Source organism: Sphaeramia orbicularis, chromosome 17 (assembly GCF_902148855.1).
Source record: "Sphaeramia orbicularis chromosome 17, fSphaOr1.1, whole genome shotgun sequence".
Classification (NCBI taxonomy): Eukaryota; Metazoa; Chordata; class Actinopteri; order Kurtiformes; family Apogonidae; genus Sphaeramia; species Sphaeramia orbicularis.
Genome location: NC_043973.1, coordinates 33,429,925 through 33,444,566, shown reverse-complemented (window position 1 = coordinate 33,444,566; position 14,642 = coordinate 33,429,925). Strand labels below are relative to the sequence as shown.

The 14,642-nt window shown below is 41.2% G+C and overlaps 1 protein-coding gene and 1 non-coding gene across 2 annotated transcripts; both read right to left on the bottom strand.

Moving 5' to 3' along the window:
* Positions 1-219: 219 nt before the first annotated feature.
* Positions 220-306, bottom strand: trnay-gua (transfer RNA tyrosine (anticodon GUA)). The gene is given in 2 exon segments: positions 220-255; positions 270-306. It is a non-coding gene; the product is annotated as a tRNA-Tyr (tRNA).
* Positions 307-5,572: 5,266 nt separating this feature from the next.
* On the bottom strand, positions 5,573-14,295 carry LOC115436801 (proenkephalin-A). The gene is made up of 3 exons (XM_030159740.1): positions 14,014-14,295; positions 11,646-11,792; positions 5,573-6,450 (listed from the first exon to the last, which is right to left on the bottom strand). Exons 2-3 carry the CDS (start codon positions 11,787-11,789, stop codon positions 5,872-5,874), a joined length of 723 nt encoding a protein of 240 aa, XP_030015600.1. The 5' UTR covers positions 11,790-11,792; positions 14,014-14,295; the 3' UTR covers positions 5,573-5,871.
* Between the last annotated feature and the right edge of the window lie 347 nt (positions 14,296-14,642).

Genomic DNA, 14,642 nt, shown 5'->3' with positions numbered 1-14,642 from the left:
CATACCCTGATATGGGATCAAGCGACCCTGGAAGACTTTAAATTTCATGGTCTCTGTGACTGTGTGGTATCTTTTAAATAATTTTATCCACTTTTTCAAATGAAGATGGGCATTGTCATCCTATCTCAGGTGCTCAAACATCTCTGATGAGCTGGCTCTGTACGATTTCAAAGGACATTCAGAAGTTCAGTTTGACTGAGTCACACCCGTAAAAGCTTTTCCTTCGAGCCGGATTTGAACCGGCGACCTAAGGATGCCGTTGTTTGTCACTACAGTCCTCCGCTCTACCAGCTGAGCTATCAAAGGGTGAGGATCTCAGTGTTTTTGCCAGAGCTGTGACCCACTGACACAGTCCAGTTCTAATGTACGAGCTTTTCCTCTTCAAAGTGACTGCCATCATTCAGTCTATAAATTACCATGTCTGTCTAATAACGTTCATTTTGTCTTCTGTTCATGTAATTAGGCTTTTCTTTTCTTCAGACAAGATATAGTTGTAGATCAGGGATCACCAACCCTGGTCCTCGAGGGCCACTATCCTGCATTTTTTAGCTGGATTCCTCTTCCAACACACCTGATTCAAATGATCAGCCTTTCCTCCAGCTCTGCAGAAGCCTGATGACAACCGTCAGGTGGACTGGAAGAGGGAACCATCTCAAACATGCAGGATAGTAGCCCTCGAGGACCAGGAGTGGTGACCCCTGTTGTAGATGTTACCTGTAGATGTTAAATTGAGAGCTTCGCCTCAGCCTCAGCTCCCTCTTTACCACAACTGACCAGTACAGCGACTGCATCACTGCAGACGCTGCACCCATCCGTCTGTCAATCTCACGCTCCATCCTTCCCTCACTTGTGAACAAGACCCCGACATACTTGAACTCCTCCACTTGGGGCAAAGACCCCCCACTGACCCGGAGAGGGCAGACCACCTTTTTCCAGTCAAGAACCATGGCCTCGGATTTGGAGGTGCTGATCCTCATCCCGCTCGCTTCACACTCGGCTGCAAACCACCCCAGGGCACACTGAAGGTCCAGGTTCAATGAGACCAACAGGACAACGTCATCTGCAAAAAGCAGAGATGAAATCCTGTGGTCCCCAAACCGGACCCCCTCTGATCCTTGGCTGCGCCTAGAAATTCTGTCCATAAAAATAACAAACAGAACCGGTGACAAAGGGCAGCCCTGCCGAAGACCAACGTGCACCTGGAACAGGTCTGACTTACTGCCGGCAATGCGAACCAGGCTCCTGCTTCAGTCATACAAGGACCGGACTGCCCTCAGCAGAGGGCCCCGGACCCCATACTCCCGAAGTACCCCCCACAGGATACCACGAGGGACATGGTCGAACGCCTTCTCCAAATCCACAAAACACATATAAACCAGTTGGGCGAACTCCCATGAACCCTCGAGCACCCGATGGAGAGTATAGAGCTGGTCCAGCGCTCCACGTCTGGGACAAAAACCGCACTGTTCCTCCTGGATCCGAGGTTTGACTATTGGTCAGATTCTCCTTTCCAGTACTTGGAATAAACTTTCCCCGGGAGGCTGAGGAGTGTGATCCCTCTGTGGTTGGAGCACATCCTCCGGTCCCCCTTCTTAAAAAGGGGGACCACCACCCCGGTCTGCCAATCCAGAGGTACTGTCCCCGACTGCCACGTGATGTTACAGAGACGTGTCAACCAAGACAGTCCTGCACATCCAGAGACTTAAGGTTCTCAAGGTGAACCTCATCCACCCCCGATGCTCTGCCACCGAGGAGCTGTCCAACCACCTCGGTGACTTCAGCTTGGGTGATGGACCAGTCCACCTCTGAGACCTCAGCCTCTGCTTCCTCCATGGAAGACATGACAGCGGGATTGAGGAGATCCTCCAAGTATTCCTTCCACCGTCCGACCACATCCCCAGTCGAGGTCAGCTCCTCCCACTTCCACTGTAAACAGTATTGGTGGGGAACTGCTTTCCCCTCCTGAGGTGTCGGACGGTTTGCCAGAATTTCCTCAAGGCCGACCGATAGTCCTTCTTCATGGCCTCCCCAAACTCCACCCAGACCCCAGTTTTTGCCTCCACAATCGCTCGGGCTGCGGCACGCTTGGCCCGCCGGTACCCATCAGCTGTCTTGGGAGTCCCACGAGCCAACAAGGCTCGATAAGACTCCTTCTTCAGCTTGACGGCATCCCTTACTTCCAGGGTCCACCACCGGGTTCAGGGATTGCCGCCACGACAGGCACCGGAGACCCTGCGACCACAGCTCCAAGCAGCCGCTTCGACAATGGAGGTGGAGAACATGGTCCTCTCGGACTCAATGTCCCCAGCCTCCCCCGGGATCTGGGAGAAGCTCTCTCAGAGGTGGGAGTTGAAGACCACACTGACACTGGGCTCTGCCAGACGTTCCCAACAGAACCTCACAACACATTTGGGCCTGCTGAGTCTGTCCAGTTTCCTCCTTCGGCAGCAGATCCAACTCACCACCAGGTGGTGATTGGTTGACAGCTCCGCCCCTCTCTTCACCCAAGCGTCCAAAACACGCCGCCAGAGGTCTGATGACACAACAATGAAGTCACTCATCGACCTCCGGCCTAGGGTGACCTGGTGCTACATGCACTTATGGACATCCCTGTGTTCGAATATGGTGTTTGTTCTGGACAAACTGTGACTAGCACAAAAGTCCAATAACAAAACACCACTGGGGTTCAGATTGGGGAGGCCGTTCCTCCCCATCACCCCCTCCAGGTCTCACTGTCGTTGCCCACGTGGGCATTGAAGTCACCCAGGAGAATGATGGAGTCCCCAGTCGGAGCACCATCCAGCACCCCTCCCAGGGACTCCAAGAAGGCCGGGTACTCTGCACTGCTGTTCGGCCCGTAGGCCCAGACAACAGTGAGGCACCTGTCCCCGACCCAAAGGCGCAGGGACGCGACCCTCTCATTCACCGGGGAAAACTCCAACACACGTCGGCTGAGCTGAGGGGCTATGACCACACCCACACCAGCTCGCCGCCTCTCACCATGGGCAACGCCAGAGAAGTGGAGAGTCCAGCCCCTCTCGAATCATAATATGCTTTTTTATTGTTTAATTGTCATTGTATTAATACACGATACATGATGTTGTAGTGACTCTACAATAATCTACCAAAACCTTGGACTGAACCATGGACTTGTAGAAATTCAGTCTAACTCTGGCCCAACTGAGCGGTTTCAGTTAGAACGATTTGTTGTACATGGCTTACACTTTAGACACAGCGGAAAAAGACGGACTTCAAAGTCCAGTTTTAACCATTTACGCTTCTGATGGACCATGTTTACCCATTAAGTTCTTTAAGACCATTTGTAGTCCATTAAGTTTGTACTCTGGCCAGTAAAATGTTTTCACATGGAGCAACTCGGCTTGTACGTCAAATATGAGGCTGGATCAACCAGTCTGCTAATATCAAAGAAGTAAGCTATTTTAAATCTTCCTAGCATCTTTCTCGACATCCTTTCTTCTACCTATGCTGTGTATTTTAACCTGACCTTATGACAGTCATGTGACTACATAGCTGGAGCACACAGTTTCTTTAGCCATACACTATATTTATTCTAAGATCCATTTTTACACAGTTACTTTGCACAATTTATGTCATATTTTACCCTCTGTGTTTTTTAATTCCCTCAGTAAAATTGGTTTTAGGAGAAGCTCGGTAAATTTTAAGTGTTGTAAATGCTCATAAATGCTGTCTGACTCCAAGCTAAAGCAGAATAAATATTATACTCATGGCATTCACTTCCATAGATGTTGAGTTTTTTATGTTAATAGTACATTTGCCAGTGTCTCTATTCACATGTAGCGCTCCTGTCTGCTTCTCCAAATCCCCCTTTTTCCCACAAAATCGTAGTTTTATTCTAGCATTCCTTCCATTTTTTCAGAGTTTACACACACTAACAGATGTCATTTCCAGAGGTTCTCTGACCACTCAGCCACTGACGGCTGTGTTTTTCTGAGGCAAATGAGCAGGAGGACAGGTCGGCCATCGTGGACTTCTGAGTGCAACCACCTGTGTTTAAACACCAGCAAGACAAAGGAAAAGGTGATGGACTTCTGGAGAAGACCTCTACTGCCTGCACCGCTGAACGTCCAGGGCTCGGACACTGAGCTGGTGGGCAGTTTCAGATTTGATCTGGGTGTTGACCTGAACAGTCAGCTGGACTGCTATCACCACACAGATGCACAGCAGCAAAACTTGGCAGCTCCACTCTGTTGTAAATATGTATGTAGTCTGTTTAGTTTTTATTACTGTTCATTTTTTTTATATCCTTTTTTACACTATCTTAATGCATTTACAGTTTTTCTTGCACTTTATTCTGTTGCTACCTTGATCACTGATTTTCCCCACTGTGGGATCAATAAAGTCTAAACTAATCTAATCTGTGTGAACACTTTACACTGACATTAGTCATAATCCACTTATGTTTGTAATGATTACACCAGTGAAACGACACACTTTTGACAGTGTGGCTTAAGTGTTACTAATTATTTATCTATTTTTTTTTCCAGCCACCTTTTTTTGATTATAGCTAATTCAACAGATGAAATAACAGACTGAACAACAGGTAAATGAGAAAACATGAGCGACACCAACCTTTAATTCCCTATTGACTTTTGGTCATCCTCTTGACTTTTTTTACTGGCATTGGATGAGAAACTTATTCCCCTTCATGTAGGAATAGAATTTTTATTCAAACCTTTATTTACCAAGGAAAGCTACACAAGAGGTGTTAACTCACTATAATGATTAATTAATTAATTAATTAACTTATTTATTTATTTATTTATTATTATTTATTATTTATTTTGAATGTTTTGTGATGAAGAATGAGGTTGGGTTTTTTGCATTTCCTAGGTTATTTATTTAGCTAGTTTCAATCTGTAGGACATGTGACCCCAGGACATAGTAGTACTAGGCACTGACTACAGATTAATACTTAATATTAATACAAAAAAATAAAAATAAAGTGAACCAACCCGCTGAGGACTGTGGTATTCTACTTATAAATTTAACCTGGTTTTCTGTCTTGTTAAGTGACACATGTGGATTTATCAAATTTCACCAGATGGTAGGTCTTGTGTATTTTTAATTTCCATTATCATAACAGAATCATTATTATTTTTATTTATATATTTTGCTGTTTTTAGTTCAACGGCCCAAAGGGTCAGATGGACTATTGGTAACAGTGGTTGTCCATCATCCATCTGTTAACTATTTTTCAAGAATCTTCTTCTCCAAAACCGTCTGTCATAATGACTTGATATTTGATATGGAACATCTTTTTGGGGTAAGGTCTACAAAGTTTGCTCAAAGAATTCAGAAATATTGATTTTAGAATTTTGTTATGAAATTTTACAAATCCCCATTGGTTTATGATGGGAAAAACAGACAGGAAGTACCATATGGGCTTTCATTTGGTACCATGACCTTTCATCTTGAGAGACCTTGAAAGGTCAAAACTGAAATGTCTTTAAATATGCCGTTGGACTACAAGACCCTTGGTTCTATATTTTAACAGTGTACGTTTTGTAGAATCATACAAACGGCCAAGACACTCGATCAACAGATTGTTTTAATAAATAATATCATCATGGAAACCAATAAAACAGACCAAAAAGTCAGCCAAAAAATGATTTAACATCTGATCGATATACTGTATGTTTATCTTTTTATCGTTACAAGACCAGTTGGACCAATGAAGTAGGCAGCAGCACGTCATACAAAGCAAGATGATGCGAAGTTATTAGCTGAAGTTGTGAGGAGTTGTTTTGAACACTGACAAGTCCAAACTACAAGGTGATCGGTTGGAAAGAAGTGGAGGAAGGAGGCAGAAGGGGGTGGAGCTCTGGCGTCCTAGTCCATGAAGCCCCCGTACCTCTTCTGTAACTCGCTGCCGTTCTCCCATGCCCTTTTCAACATGCCTCCGCCCACGCTCTTGCTGCTGTCCACCAGCCACTCCGGCCTGCCCACACGCCTCATGAACCCTCCGTAGCGCTTCTTCAGCCCACGGCCCAACACCGCCTCCAGCAGGTCGCTCTGAGCTTCTCCTCCAGCCCGACGCATGAAGCCTCCGTACCGCTTTACCGCCTCACCTCCGTCAGCGCCGTGCTCAGTTGCTGCGTTCAGGATCTTTAGGATCTCCAGCCGTACGTTCTCTTCCTCGTCCTGGTTTCCCGGTTCCTCTAGCGCCCCCTCTGGGGATGAGGAGCGGCGTGACATGAAGCCCCCGTAGCGCTTCATGAATCCGCCATACTTCTTAGCCAGTTGGTGTTCCGGTGACGCCGCCTCCTCTTCGTTAGCGCCCGCTGCTTCCTGTTCCTGCAGTTGACGGTCATCGTCCAGGGGGATGTGGTTGTCCTCCTCCAGAAGGATGTCTCTGCAGAGGCGGAGCTTCTGACTGTCCAATCCACCATCACACTCCAGGGAACATGTCTGGAAAAAAGTCCCGACCATCAGTTTCATGATCAGCATTAACTTTTATCAACTTCTAAAATACTTGAGCTAGTTTCACAACTGATAATTGAACACTCACTGCTCATTATCGCTACTTAGACCCAAGAACTGTGCACCAAAACGCCATCCAAACGTGTTAACTGTTCATGCGTTACATCACAGAGCCTATTTGAGTTCATTTTTGTTTCTAAGTCAGAAGGACTGTGGGCTAGAATTTTTATTCATCTTGTTTTGGTCTCGATATAGCTAACCAAGAGGACTCACTGTTCCACAGAAACATGTAATGAGTGTAATATTAATATTATTCTGAGGGTACTAAAAGCAGGTATTTTATTATATATCACAGGGTTTTCTCGCTACAACCTGGACTGTTGAGTACTTTTAATACTATAGTTTCAATAAAGCTGCTTCCAAAAAGTACTTGACACTCAATTTCATATTTATACTCATGTACTCATAAATTTGGATTTTTTAAAAACGGTACCACTCTGAATGGCCACAATATTAAACAAACACCAAATCTTGTATGAAAATGTTGGATAGAAAACCTAACAGTAGGTGACAGGAGGCATTGGTTTTATCAAACTCTTATGGCTAAATACTATCATACATTATTTTCTCATTAAATGGACTCCAAAGTCAATCGAAATGATAAAGTTAGTGGCTTTTTGGCCTTTCAATACTGAGACATAACCCAGAGAAGGGAGTTTCCATCCCAGTTCCAGTATGTTTGTAGGTTAAAGCAATCTATGCCCATCAGTTTGGATTATGTTCAGATATTACTAAATATATCTCTGGGGTGTCTCATAACCTTGAATATAACCATAAAAAGCAGTTGTAGCCCAAAACTTTGGGAATGACTTTGCTTAAATAGGATTTATTTGTCCATGACAGTCTTTGAAACCCATAGAATGTTCCTAGTTGTTCTTCAGTGAGCCTCAGAAACATATGGAATTTAAAAGAAACAAACAAAATGGGAAGCAAATTTTGCACAAACAAAACTTGTGTCATTCTTCAAACATTTGGCCACAATTATACATGTAAATACTTTTTAAATAATTACCATTTAATTGAATAAACATTTTGAAATATGTTGAAATTATGGGAATTAACACAATCGATTCAGTTTTCAGTCACTTAATGTAGCTGAACATTAATAGAATTTCTGTTGGATACAGTTGACGTGCGTCTTTTTTTTTTCCATGAGGGTTTTTCTCTACACCCAACCAAGTGCTATCAGTGTATAAACCCAACCCAGTTACACAAATGACATACAAGGCAGGCCTTCAATGATCATTGAGATTGAAATACTTTGTTTTCTTGCCCTGTGCACCTGTCAATCAAAATAATACCAGAACATGTGAACTGCTGCATAATGCTGACACTCCACTTCCATTATGACCATTTACAGCAAAAGCCCAAAATGTGTACACGGTAAGACTGAACTTAGAGTATTTCACTAAGAAGTAACATAATAAATGAAATATTAGTTTATTTCATATGAGTTAAAGGGCTCGTATTTATCTAAACCCACTTTTATTAGTCTGTGGTTCATTTATATGTGTATTTGGACCCTTATAGTTCATTTTGGCAAAAATCCAGTGGATTTCTACAACCTGTTTGAATTTCTGCTTAATTTGTTAGTTTTATAACTAGTTACGTCACGACATTTGCACATATCAGGTTCAGACTTCTGACAAACATTTCTCTGAGTTCGACATAATTGTTTGTTTATCAGCAGCAGCGGTTGGAGTAAAAACTGAAAATCTGTCCAAACTTGGAGCCCATTACCTAAAATGTTCAGTTATTGGTTGAACAGGACAGAGCAGCACAGCCAGTAACCTGGAGGGGGCGGGGCCTGAAGTGGCTGATTTTCATTTAAAGGGCCAGTACTCCAAACCACCTTTCTGGTGTCATTAGTCAGAAATAGTATTGAAGATGGACCTGTGGAGTTCTTTTTTTTTTTTTTTTTTTTTTTTTTTTTGAATATGCAACAAGACAAAGTAATCTTACTTAGTCCTTAGAAATAAAATAGGTAGTAAGAAGTCATGGAAGAAAACAAAAAAAACAAAACTTATATATATACATGATTTCATCTGCACATTTGAAAAGGAGTGGGAGAAGTAGAACTTATTTAATCCAACACTTTCTCCACAGAACAGTTCTACTGAGTTAATGAATGAAGACTTCAGACTCAAGCATAGCATTTACAGTCTATGTTTTAAAATGCATAATTCCATTTAAAATAAGCTAAATATCACTCCTTTAATTCTAGTGAAACAGCAGGAAGTCACATTACAAATGTTAATTTAATAAAGCGGACATCATTGACTGGTGAGCAAATGGAAAATTGATTGTATTGTGCGTTATTCAATGTAACTGTATATATGCGAGTCAATAGAATCCAGAATGCAGAGTCTTTGTCCACGTTGTGTCCATTGTCCTCCAAGTCAAAACCACAGACAAAGACAGAAACATCAGACGAGGGAGTGGAGGGAGAACTGAGCAGATGGTGTGGGAGAACTAAACAGCCCAGTTTATCTGCCACATCCCTCATGTGCTCCTTTAACAACCTAGAAAAACTGAAAACCATATGTGGGCGCCTGTTTCCCAGTCCGTCTAACGGAAGCCTGCACATCCAACCCTGCTGCTGCTGCCTCTAAACTCCAGATGCAGAAGGATAATCAGACCAAAGGCATCTCTGTGACCCCCCCGGGGGCTATGTATCGACTGGATAAACCCCCTCCTCATATGAGTCAATAGATTTCACATGTTACAGCCATTGGACATTCCAGTTGGATTGCACATGGAGGGGATTCTTGCTGAGCTTTCACTGCTGCTGGCTTATGACGACAGAATTAATGAACGGGAAAATTGAATTGAGGATGTATTGACACTTGAGGGGATGAAGCGATGGAGACAATAGCACCCTCTAGGGGTCTGGGCGGGAAGCGTAAATGTAAGTTAACAATTACCCTCTGAGAGAAAGTTGGAATTACATTTTAACAACAAATTTCTTGTTAAAATGTATTTTTTCTGCTATTAGACACACCTTAATTTCAGTGAAACTTTTAAACCGATAACGTTTTTTGGAGAAATATATTTTGAAGGATGTTTTTTCCACTGTTACAAATATGTGGAATAATGTAATCCAACATTTATCAGAAGAACTCCTGCTTAAATCTATTATATCTAAAGAAAAACATGAATTACTACATGAAAAATGGAGAATAATTTCATAAAGATGATAGTAATGATGCAAATTCTGCAAATATTCTAAACTGAGCAGCATCTAACTTGTAGGAAAATTGTACAGAAAGAGACAAAAGGATAAAAATAGATGATTTAGAGAGAAGATGAAACAAGTGGGGACACAAAGAAGTGGACAAGGACAAAGAAAAGCAGCCCATGAAGAGGAAAATCTATGTAAATGAGTACAAGAAGAGCAGTGATGTGGATGTTTCAGACATTTGAGCTCAACAGAACCGATCTGATATAATGATGGCTTTCTAAGAACTGAAAATGCAGCAAAATGGAGAAGGAGACCTGCAATGGAAGGCAGATATCAGCCATTATTCTGATTGGATAAGACAAAAGGGGGCGTGAACTAAAGGGAAGAAGAGCAAGAATAACAGGGATGTAACTAAAAGAAAGAAAAAAGGTTAATAATTCATTTTGGCCAAGTCACTATATGCATGTTTTCCTGGATTTATCATGAAAAAAGAACTTTAGAATCAGTAGATTTTTATTAACGAGGACAAACCAGACATCTGTGTGTTATTAACAAACTGAGACTAAAGTTTCCACACTTCTGCTTTTGTAAATTCAGTTTAGTTCTGGTGCCACATCCGATCTGAAATGGGCCAGAACATTAAAATACGAAAATAGTTACCTTTCCATTGGACAGCGGCGCAAAACTTTACCGATATTTACTAAATGTCGAAAAAAAACAGAAATGCGTAATGTCGGTTTTTCCATTAAATCACAAATGCGATGATTTGTTTATTTATTATCGTAGATGACATGAGAAGTCATTCCATAAACATGGTGACGAACGTAAATATGTTGTTGATTTACAGATAGATTCATTATTATTCTATATTTCCCCTCTATCTCCTACCAAATTCAAAAATGATGTGTTTTCCTGGTGTGTCCACACATACACACACGTTTCTTCTTCTCTTGTTGTAACGTACGTTAACATCCGTTTTTTTTAATTCATCTGACTAGTTGCAGATAAAGCTCTTTCCATTGCAGTTTTGCGTGATATACTATTTGCACTACACCCGAAAAACCACCTCTTACCAGCGCAAAAACTTTTATTTGAAAAATGAGACTTTTGGTGAAATTGTCATTTTTCCATTAGGTCAATTTTTATGTGCAAGTTATATTTGCACAATTACAGGGTCAATGGAAAAGAGACTGGTGATAACCTATATATAATGACAAGTCCAAACCTTTACCATTGTTTTAGAGTGAAAAAAGTAAAATAACAGTATAAAAAATGTTTAAATCTACAAACTGTCCTTTAAAAATGTGAATGACACGAACATCCATGAATATCCTGAAAAGTCTGAAGAAAAAAATGTGCAATTTTAACAATATTATGTTTCAGCTTTTCATTTACACATGTACATTACAACAAATCACACACAAAAAACACTAATGGGCAGAATATTGTTAAAATTGCCATTATTTTTCTGAAGACATTTTAGGTTGTACAGTAGAAGCTGACTAAATATTGGAGTCAAATATAAAAAAAGGAGTGGACTGATACATTTGTAGGTGAAATATTCTCAGTACCTTTGCCTTTACCTTTTGCAGTGGAAAAAAGGGAAATTCAGGCTGTGGGAACAAAAATAAACCACCAGTTTGTTCAGATCTGACAAGTGTTGGAATATTTTCAACACCACTGCAGGTTTTTATGTCAGTATTTTACTGGTCTGACCCAACTGAAATCTGAGCTAAAATGAGTGTTATTTGAGTGTCAATGAGTGTCATTTACTAATTCATCCAAGGGACCGGACAGGGCTCTTTTTAGCGGACCGGTTTTGGCCCGTGGACCGTATGTTTGCCCCCCCTGCCCTCACCCTTCTGCTTCAGCAGGTGTAGCTGCAGACTTGACCTAGTGCATATTTCATTTGTAGGAGCAGTAATCAAATATGTGCCATTACCAGGGAGGAGAAGGCGGACTGTTGTCCCAGCAGACGGTACACACACAGTGCACACTCCTTCCCACAGTCCGTTCCCACCACCAGCGACACGCACGCGCCCACAACCAACATCCACAGGCAGCTGCTGTGTGCGAGGACAGCCATGGACTGAGGACCAGAAGAAAAGGACCAGAAGAAAAGGACCAGAAGAAAAGTTAAAAACACTGAGGACGACAAGATCCAGACAGACAGAAGACAAGTTAATTCAGAAAACAGGCTTTTTCTGTGCAGCTGCTGTGTGCGGGGACAGCCGTGGACTGAGGACCAGAAGAAAAGGACCAGAAGAAAAGGGACAGAAGAAAAGGACAGAAGAAAAGGACCAGAAGAAAATGACCAGAGGAAAAGGGACAGAAGAAAAGGACCAGAAGAGAAGGACCAGAAGAAAAGGACCAGAGGAAAAGGGACAGAAGAGAAGGACCAGAAGAAAAGGACCAGAGGAAAAGGGACAGAAGAAAAGGACCAGAAGAAAAGGGACAGAAGAAAAGGACAGAAGAAAAGGGACAGAAGAAAAGGACCAGAAGAAAAGGACCAGAGGAAAAGGGACAGAAGAAAAGGACAGAAGAAAAGGACCAGAAGAAAAGGACCAGAAGAAAAGGACAGAAGAAAAGTCAAGAGTTAAAAAAAAAAGAGGAGGCAGGACACTGCAGAGGCTTTTTCTGTGCACATGTGAGCTCATACAACATCAGTTTGTCCTGCACTCTTCTCTTTGTCTTTATTTTAATTGATTATTATTTATGTTTTATTGATTCTGTTTTAATTGTAATTGTGTTTTTCATCTGTCTCTTTTCCATTTTTGCAAAGCACTGTGAATTGCTCTGTGTCTGAATTGTGCTGTACTCATAAATTTGCCTTGAATGGTTTCTACTTCCATGTTTTCCTACTAAAGGATGTTTTCTGAAGACTGGCATATACCGTTCAGATCAGAAACCCCTTTAAGGTTATACAATTGGCTTGGATTGCCTCTTTTTTTTTGCATTTTGAGTTTTTATTGACTAAGAAAATACAGAGAGACATAGATTTATTTTTTCTAATACAGCTATATAACTAACTATATAAAATACATTAACTAATCAATTAATATCGATATCAGTGTATTGGAATATACTCATAAATAAGTCATATTGCAGTTATTTCAGCAGATATTATGATAATAGTAGGTGTTTTACTATTTTTGCATATAATTTTCAGTGTAAAATGATAAAAATAAAGATAAGATGATATGATTTTATACATTACAGCCCTTACTATTTAGATATTGCACTCGTAAACATGACTTTTGATAACATTTTAATCAACTATTCACCTCTTATTGTATCATAATCATCCTAATACATTAAAAAATAAAAAAGAGACAAGTCATATAAGATTTTATGGCTCGAAGAAAACAGAAAATGATGATGCTGAAGCCCTACTGTGAGTAAATGTTCATGCTTGACTGAATACATGACACATAAACCTCAGTCAATTCTGATTAATAGTCCTAAGTGCAGCAGTTGGAGGATATTTGGATCAGGTTTGGATTTCTCTGACACTCCGGCTACTATAAGTATATTGAAAAAATAACAATAATGACACGAAAGCAGTTATATGACAGTTTATATCCTAAATAAAACACAAAATATGGAACAAACAAGTAAATAAACAGATTTTGTGATTATATTGCATATTTTAAATGTGTAAATATGAGTCTGATGCTGTTTAAGGATCATATTGGTAACAGATTATGGGGTTTTATTGGCCAAAAAACATAAAATGAATAACTTTTTATTAAAACCAGTTCTCCTCTCTTTATTTTATCCCTTTTTTGTTATCTTCTAGCATTGCCGTTGAGTATTTAATGTGTCAAAATTAACTGAATCTCTTATAATTCCACCATTAAAGTGATTATATATTTATTTATAAGGTTTTATTGGCAAGAGAAACATAAAATAAATATCTGTTGAGTATATCCAAGACAGATTTCTTTATTTTATCTCTTTATTGTTGTCTTTTAGAGTTACTATTTGTCAAATTCAACTGACTCTCCTTTACTTTACCATTAAAGCCAGAACTTATATTTATTCATGAGGTTGTTTTGGCCAAATAAACGTAAAAATGAATCATTTTTAGTGTCTAATGTGACAAAATTAACTAATCCTAATATTTCTACCATTAAATTCCGTATATATAGTTAATGATAAGGTTGAATTGGCTAAAGAAAACTGATAATATGAAAGACTAAACTAAGTCAATGGAGAAAACGGACATTTTACGCACGAATCTCAGTAAGTTTTGAGTGGGAGTAGAAGTTGTCAGAGTAATTTTCTGAGGATGAAAACCAAATTCTTACCTCTAGTGGGTTATTCTGATGACACTGAAGCCTTTCGGTACTTTCCTGGTCCGCGCGTGCCCTCGGGGGAACCGGCGGAGTGGGAAACTGTTGACTGACACCCAATATATGCGCGCCAGGCTCCGCGTGCGTAACGCCGTCACGATTCAGCCAATCAGAGGACGCACGCACCGCTTTCTCTCTCTCTCTGCCTCTTTTTCCTTCTCTCTTTGCTTTCTTGCAAAGTGGGACTGCGTTTCTCAGAGGAAAAGAAGTCAGTCAACAGCCTGGAAGTGTCCGTCTGAGCTGCGCATCACGGCTCCGCGCGCACTTTAAATAGTTGGGGTGTCTTACGTCAGCGTGGATAATGGGTGGAGGAGGGGGGTGGAGGGGTTAACAAGCGTGATGATGTGACGTGACAGCCTCCCCCTCCTCCACACCTATTTTTTCTTCCCCACTGACTCTCCATCAGGACATCTGCTTTATTACCTCTGTGCACGCGCATTGTGACTGGGGTTTATGCTCATGTCAGTGTGAGAACGCGCATTCTGACTGGGGTTTATGTTCATGTGAGTGCGAGAACGCGCATGCTGACTGAGGTTTATGTGAGTGTGAGTGTGAGAACGCGCATTCTGACTGGGGTTTATGTG

Coding starts and splice junctions, on each gene's coding strand:
- LOC115436801 (XM_030159740.1), bottom strand. CDS start 11,789: ATGGCTGTCCTCGCACACAGCAGCTGCCTGTGGATGTTGGTTGTGGGC. Junction 6,451..11,645: donor AGTCCGCCTTCTCCTCCCTG/GTAATGGCACAT, acceptor ACTTTTTTCCAG/ACATGTTCCCTGGAGTGTGA.